Source organism: Rhinolophus hipposideros (assembly GCF_964194185.1).
Source record: "Rhinolophus hipposideros genome assembly, chromosome: 23".
Taxonomy (NCBI): Eukaryota; Metazoa; Chordata; class Mammalia; order Chiroptera; family Rhinolophidae; genus Rhinolophus; species Rhinolophus hipposideros.
In genome coordinates this window covers 23,162,210-23,170,356 of record NC_138069.1, presented here as the reverse complement: position 1 = coordinate 23,170,356, position 8,147 = coordinate 23,162,210, and the positions used below count along the sequence as shown (strand labels likewise).

General features: G+C 40.2%; 1 protein-coding gene across 1 annotated transcript in view; it reads left to right on the top strand.

The window, feature by feature from the left end:
• Positions 1-1,435: 1,435 nt before the first annotated feature.
• Positions 1,436-8,147, top strand: part of PDE6A (phosphodiesterase 6A) — a 41,444-nt gene continuing 34,732 nt past the window's right edge. Inside the window, exons 1-3 of the mRNA XM_081035221.1 lie at positions 1,436-1,531; positions 2,385-2,474; positions 3,121-3,261. Coding sequence (XP_080891347.1) covers positions 1,451-1,531; positions 2,385-2,474; positions 3,121-3,261 — 312 coding nt within the window. The 5' untranslated portion in view covers positions 1,436-1,450. The remainder of the gene's footprint in view (positions 1,532-2,384; positions 2,475-3,120; positions 3,262-8,147) is intronic.

The following is an 8,147-nucleotide window of genomic DNA, read 5'->3' as shown; positions in this document are numbered from 1 at the left end:
CTAATGCTTCTTTAGAGATTTTGCTTAATCCTGCAATGCTAATTCCAGTACAGCATGACAGGCCTCTCTTAATTCCTTTGCCCTTCACCTGGTCTGAGACAGCTTCATTGAAAACAGGGTTGTTGCTAGTTTATTGAATCCCACTCCAACGGGAAGAAATCCATCGATGCAGAGCATCACACTGAATTTCTCAATTGTGGGTAAGGTTCTGCATACTCATTTCCTGCAGAGCTCTCTGAATTGGCTCTGTGAAATACATATCCATTCTCAGGACAGCATGAACTGTGCGTGTCTGGGCTGGCTTATATGCCAAGCCATGCTGACCAGTGGGAAACCTCTCCTGCTACCAGGAAACAAAAAGGTGGATTCTTTTGGATTTAGGGCAACAACTCAGGATCTGTCTCCTCTCTCTGACCACATACTGGCCTCTGAGGCTGCTTTAGGGGTTGAGGGTGTGTGTGTTGGCGGGGGAGGCCGTGCTCCTCTGTACGCTCTCCGCTTTCAGCCACCATGTCCTGTACTACCTACCACTGATTGAACTGTGACCTGGCCTGAAAGTTAGTGTCTCTTGTATCTCCAGTGTTAGCATAAGACCTGACACAGGGTGGGGCTCCCATTAAGATCTGTGGAATGGGGGTATCCATTGAACTGGCTACGTGGCGCTAGAACTGGATTGTTTTTTTTTAAAAAAAAAAGCTGAAAGTAATACATTCTTTCATTCAATGACCTGGACCCAAGTCTAACCTCCTCCAGTCTTCCCCAAAAGGCAGTAGTAGAGCTGAGAGCAGGTTTTTGGAGTCACGCCCTAACCCTCACCACACACACACAAGTAAGAAGTAACATTAACCTTCTTGAGTTTTATTTCCCCTTCTGGAAGATGGGCTACTGACAGTCTCCCTCTCACAGGTTCCTGGGAGGATTAAAGCGAGATGTCAAGTGCCAGGCTGAATGCCTGCTACTAGCAGTTGTGATTGTTATACTCACAAAGCTCTTTTCCTCACTCAAGCTTCTATTCTGGGCTTACCTGTCATCACCTCAAGAGAGCCTACTCTAAACCCTCCTCCCCAGGCACAATCATCTCCCCATACCCTCCTCCGGGGACCCCCACAGTGCTTTGCTCACGTCTCCTCCATAGCTCTCAGTAGGCTGAATCTCAGACTTGCTTCTTCTGTTGTAGTCTAGAGGCTTCCAGGACAGAAATCCTCTCTGACTGCCTTGCCCCTGCTGAGGAGAGGAGATGGAAATGTCTTCATTCTCTTATCAACAGAGAATAGCAAGCCCCCCCACCAACCCACTATGATGGGCACACAGGACCCTGGTTGTTTTATTGTCTTTGCTCTTCATTTGCCCTCCCATGCTTATTTCTGCCTTCCTTCAGGATGAGCATTTCTGCGATTTCGTGGACAATCTCACAGAGTATCAAACCAAGAGCATCTTGGCTTCCCCCATAATGAATGGGAAGGATGTGGTGGCCATTATCATGGCTGTGAATAAAGTGGATGGGCCCCACTTCACCAAGAGAGATGAAGAGGTAAGGGTACTTGAGAAACTGCTGGGGTGGCCATGCCAGCACGTTCTCCCAGCTCAGGAGGTCCTCTGAACCTTGCTATTTGGCCTGACCTCGGCTTCCCCATCTGTAAGACATAGGGTTAGTCTGATGCTCTCTGAGGGAGGGAGGTCAGAATAATGGTTAAGACATTGGCCTTTGGGGCGGCCGGTTAGCTCAGTTGGTTAGAGCACGATGCTCGTAACAACAAGGTTGCTGGTTCGATCCCCACATGGGCCACTGTGAGCTGTGCCCTCCACAACTAGATTGAAACAACTACTTGACTTGGAGCTGATGGATCCTGGAAAAACACACTCAAAATAAACAAAAGTTTAAGACATCGGTCTTTGGAGCCAAGAACGTAGGGATGATTGTTCTGGCTCTGCTAATATCTAGCTGACATGGGCAAATTACATAATTTTCCTGAACCTCTGTTTTCTTATTTGTAAGAAATAGTTACGAGGGGCTTTCCCTAGTTTGGTGTCTGATTCCTGGGCTTGAAAATAAACAGTTTTAAAATGGGGATGATTTTTATATTTTTCAGCTCTTGGGGTACTTGTAGTGATCAGATAAGATAGCACACATAAATGACTTACCACAAGGACTGCAAACTCAATAAATAGTAGCTATTTTTTCATGAATACACCCCTATTGACATTGACATTCTACATTCTACTCTTATATTGCAACATTTTATGAGTCAGCATTTTATGATCTAGCTACTCAAATTGCCTCTGATGAAGCTTTAGAAAGGGTCAGACATTTGCAGATGGTGGAAGTGGCCAGAGGAGGGATTTCTCCTTCTCATCTATTTCCCCTCATGCTGTTTGATTTTCAGATTCTTCTCAAGTATCTCAATTTTGCAAATCTAATCATGAAGGTGTTCCACCTGAGTTACCTGCACAACTGTGAGACTCGGCGTGGCCAGGTAAGGGGTGTGGCTCAAGGGAATGGACTGGACCCATCATCCTTGTACTGAAGCATTGACGTGGTCAGGCTTGAAAAGGCCGGTGGAAATGAAAGTGCCTGGGAACCAGCATATAGTCTCTTCCCAGCATCCCTGGGGTTATGAGATAGTGGATGTTTGTAAAGCTCTATTCCAGAGTGATTATCTGCGCAAGTTTCAAGTCAGACAGAGTGGATTTGAATCCCTGCAAAGCCATTTATTATCTCTAATGCCCTGTGCAAATCACTTAGCCTCTCCAAGCATCAGTCTCCCCATTTGAAAAATGGAGATAATTATGGTTCCACCCTCAAAGGATTGCTGTCAATAGTAAAGGAGATAATGTATGGAGAGCACTTGTACTCAATCAATGTTTGTTATTATTACTCTCTTTAACAATGTATGAATGAAAGAAATGGAAGGAGTTGTAGGCTGGTGAGTTATTTCACCTCCCTGAAACTCAGTTCCTCCATCTATAAAATGGGGATTGTTATCCTGTCTCTATCTCAGGGTTATTGTGAGAGTTAAACGAGATAAACTCTAGAGTACTTACAGAGTTGCTATTATTCTCTAGGTAGTGAGCTTCCGCTTTGTGCCGCAGAAACTTTGACGTGTTTTTGTGTTTCTTCAGATACTGCTGTGGTCTGGGAGCAAAGTCTTTGAAGAGCTTACGGACATCGAGAGACAGTTCCACAAAGCCCTGTACACAGTCAGAGCCTTCCTCAACTGCGACAGATACTCTGTGGGGCTCTTAGACATGACGAAGCAGAAGGTGAGAAAGGAGTGGACCTTTCCAAGAATGGGTTAAATATACCCCAAGAGGAGCCCAGGCTGGTATCATCCATTCAGTTGCGCAGGGAAGAGGCTGGGAGAATGTGGATAGCTGTGCAAAGTTTTTCATACTTTTATGCTGAAGAGCGGAGTACTAACCTTTAAAAGAGAAAAGTCAATCTAGGGCACAGGTGAGTAAAAACAACTTGTATCTTCCCCAGTCAGCTAGAAAAGAAAGCATCCATGAGAAGAAGGCTTGATGAGGTGGTGAAGGTGAATGATGAAGAAGTTTCTATGTAGGATCAACGTCCAGAAAGAAGAAAGTTGCCAACTTCAGGAATTCTCAGAAAATGTACTCAAAGTTGGGCAAAAACCTTTCCTATGGCTTGTAGAGCCCTGGCAACTGAAGTAGAGGTGGATACTCGGGTCTGGTCTCTCAGATTGCTCAGGAGCTAGGTTCACCCCAGATACCGTGGTTAGGGAGGCAGAGCCCTGTAAAGTCCCAAGCTTTATTTTTCAGCTAGGTTTCCTCAAACCAACCCTCCCATTGCTCTCTTCCTGTCTCTGCTCCTGAGGCTAATCATTTTCTGCCTTGGAACAGATTTCCAGAATAATCTGGATTTGTAATTTCCTATCCCAAAGCCCCACCGTACAGGATTCCTGTCTGTTTAATTTTGTACCCCTTGTCATGCTGAGTGTGGTACACAGACCAGTGGAGACCCTCCAATATTTGGTTGAATGAATACGTGAATCACAGATTCTGGGGTTGGGAAAGATGTTCGATCTAGTGCCGAGGCTCTGAAACGTCACAGTGAATCACAATCTTCTGAGGAACTGTTTAAAAATTGCTGGGCTACGTTTCCTGATTTTTTTTTTTACTTGCCTTTTTTACTGAATGCTTAGTGAACATCTTCCCATGTCAGTACACGTGGATTCTTTTCAATAAATATCTATGCTGAAACATAACATATGCACAGAGAAGAGCACTAATTGCTGGTGAATAGCTCAATGATTTATCACATCCCCGCATAACCACCACCAAGATGGAAAAATAGAAAACATTACCAACCCCGCAGAAGCCCCTTTCTTTCCCCTTTGCAGTAACTCCCTCACACCCCTCGCTGAATCTAACCATGGTCACACCTTTAATGCCATGTTAGTTTTGCCTATGTTTGAAGTTCATATAAATGGGATCATACAAATACATGCTTTTTTGTGTCTGGCTTCTTTCAATCATTTTGTTTGTGAGATCTCTCCTTACTGCTCCACATAACATTAGTTCATTCATTTTCATTCTTGTGGAATGTTCCATTATATGAATAATCCACACAATATTTATTTGTTCTATTGTTGATGGACATTTGAGTTTTCGGTTTGGGCTATTATGAATATTGCTATGATGAACACTCTGGTACATATCCTTTGGTACACAGTTGTACCCATTTCTGTTAGGTATTTTCCTAGAAGTTCTGGGTAACCATTTTATCAGATATTGCCCATCTGATTTTCAAAATGATTGTACCATTTTACCCTCCAACAATATATGAGGGTTTCCTCACCAATATTTGGTTTTGCCAGTCTTATTAATTCTTGTGAGCATGTATTTAGTGTTATTTCTCTAGGTATTAACATGTATCCTCCTAACGATTGATGAGGTTAAACACTTTTTCATATACTTATTGGCCATTTGGATATCCTCTTTTGTGAAGTGCCTGCTTAAATCTTTTCTCTGTTTTTAAAAATTCTATTGTCTTTTTGCTCTTACTAATTTGTGGGAGTGCTTTACAAATTCTGGATATGGGTCCTCTGTTGACTATACACATTGCAAATATCTTTTCCTGTTCTGTGATATCTTTCTCTTAATAGTATGTTTTGATGAATATAAGTTTTGGATTGTAATGTAGTCCAATTTATCAATCTTTCCTTTAGGGTTATTGGTTTTTGTGCACCAAGGTGATATAAATATTTACTTATGCTAACTTCTAAAAGCTTTATTATTTTAACTTTTACATGAAGTTCTGCAATCTATCTGGAATGTTTTAAATGTACAGTGTGACATCAATATTAATTTTTTCCATATGTATATCCAGTTGACCCAACACCATATATTGAAAAAAAACTTTTCTTTCTCCACTCTCCTATTGAAAAGACCATCTTTCCCTATCATGCCTCTATCATATGTGTTGGGTCAGTTTCTGGACTCTAATTGTCCCATTGGTATATTTATTTGTTCTTCTACAATATCGTACTGTCCTAATTACATTATCTTTATAAAATATCTTGATATCCAGTAGTGAAAAGACATCTAGACTTCCTCCCTGTGTTTTATGTTTCTTACATTCCTTTTTATATTGGGCATCCTTTTGTATTTTTATTTTTCAGTTCGAATATTTCTTATCTTCCATTAATCCTTCAGTTGTGTCTAATTGGCTGTTAAAGCTCTCTAGTATTTTTAATTTCAAGTATTTTTCAATTTTATAATTTCTATTTGATTCTTTTTTGTAGTTTCTAATTCTCTATTCTATATTTGACTTCTTGGACATAATCAGTTATTTTAGAGTTTGTGTCTGACCCTATAATATCTGTAGATATTTTCTGTGACTCTATCTATGATCTGTTTTTCCTCTTAATTTTTCAGTTAATGGCTTATCTTTTATTGGCCTGTTACTTTTGTTGGAACAGTTTGTGAGGGCTGGTCTACATTTGGTTCCCTTTTATTCTGAGGGTATAAACCTTTGTGGTGATCTCAGCTGAAAGCCTGGGGTGTTTTTCAAAGGTATTCCTCCTTGGCAGACTCTGAATTCCAATTTTGTTTTCCTAACCTACTGAATCTGCTGAAAGTTTTGCTCAGCTTCCTAGTTGCTTCATCTTTGATATCAGCAAGGGGGTCGAAAGAAAATGTTGAATCAAATGTCAGGCTCATAACTGGGTTTCCCTTCTCTATGGGATCTTGGCCTATCAAGTCCTTGCTGCCTTGCTAGTTCTATGATTCTTTTGTATATTTATACATATACACACATATACACACAGTTCAGCACACACATTCTCAGTCAGAAGAATGGTCTGGAATAAACTAGCCACCATTAGCAGAAGTAGAAATCTTCTTTCTTTGTTCTTTACCCTACATGGAATTATCTCATTCTTTTTAACAGTATGGATATACCATACTAATTTATTCTTTCCCCTATTGCTTGGCATTTAAATCATTTTAAAAGAGGCCTGCAATTAAAGACAATATTGCAATGAAATCTCTATACACTTGACAGAGATTATCTACATAACAGAGCTGTAGAAGTGGAATTATTGGGACAAAAATTTGATTCTGCTTTCCCAAAATTTTCCCTCTAAAGGCTATACTATTTTACACTCTCAGTCACGCTTCATCAGAGTTCCATTTCCCCAAACCTCTGCCAATTCTGGATATTATACATTTTTTTTTTCCCTATCTAAATGGGCAAAAAGTATTTTTGCTTACTTTTGATTGTTTTGTCATTCATTACCCTTGAGGATAAATATATTTTATATGTTTGTGATTTACTTTTTCTTCTTCCATGTATTACCCTGACATATCATTTTTCCACCTTTAAAATTGAATTGTTTGTCTATTTCTTATTAAAATATAGGAGCATGTTATACATGGCAGAAATTATATATCTATCACATAGGCTGCAACCATATTTTCCCTTTCTATGAATTGTATTTTAACTTTGTTTATAGTGCCTTTCATCATACAGAAGATTTAAATTTTCTTTTATGGCTGCTGAGTTTTGGATTTTGTTCAAGAAAGACTTCTCCACCCTCAATATTATAAAGAGAATATGAAATAATCTGATAAAAACCTCTACTAGGGTTTTTTTTTTTTTAAGATTTTATTGGGGAAGGGGAACAGGACTTTGTTGGGAACAGTGTGTACTTCCAGGACTTTTTTCTAAGTCAAGTTGTCCTTTCAGCCTTAGTTGTGGAGGGTGCAGCTCAGCTCCAGGTCCAGTTGCCGTTTCTAGTTGCAAGGGGCACAGCCCACCATCCCTTGCGGGAGTTGAACCAGCAACCTTGTGATTGACAGCCCACTGGCCCATGTGGGAATTGAACTGGTAGCCTTCGGAGTTAGGAGCACAGAGCTCTAACTGCCTGAGCCACCGGGCCGGCCCCTTCTCTACTAGTTTTGATTAATGTATTTTAATCTTTCATTTGTCTTGAAATTATGTGTGTGTATGGTGTGAGGTAGGGTACATTTGTCCCCTCCACTCCATATTTCCCCAGTTAAAGAGTAGTCTACCCTTTCTCCACTGTTTTGAAATGACACCATTTTGATATGCCATTTGATCATATACCAGAATTCAATATACCCATGGGTCTATTATTTTGATTTTTGCCTTTAAAATAACTCCCTAAGAGATTCTGGAACAGTTGGGCCACATACTGATTTTAGGAATCTCTGATTCTAGTACAGCCATCCATTTGATTTTTGCACACTCTTGAACAAAATATTTTGCCAAATATTGCTAAGTCCAACAATAAACCTTTTGATACTCCTTCAGGAAGTAGCTTATGAATGAATTCATACAAATGAATGATTCTTTTTTTCAAATCAAAAGAATTTCTGAGTAGTTGAATTTAAAACACTCCATCTTAAGGTGCTCAGTTTGCACCTTAAAGAATCTGCCCCCAAGTCCAATCTGCTCTATGCTGCAATGTTTTGCCCCCTGTTTCTTTCTTTCTTTTTTAAAGTAATTATTCTTTTTTGTAAACTTTTATTTATTTTAAGTGTGTTTTTCCAGGACCCATCAGCTCCAAGTCAAATAGTTGTTTCAATGTAGTTGTGGAGGGCGCAGCTCACAGTGGCTCATGTGGGGATCGAACTGGCAAACTTGGTGTTATGAGCACTGC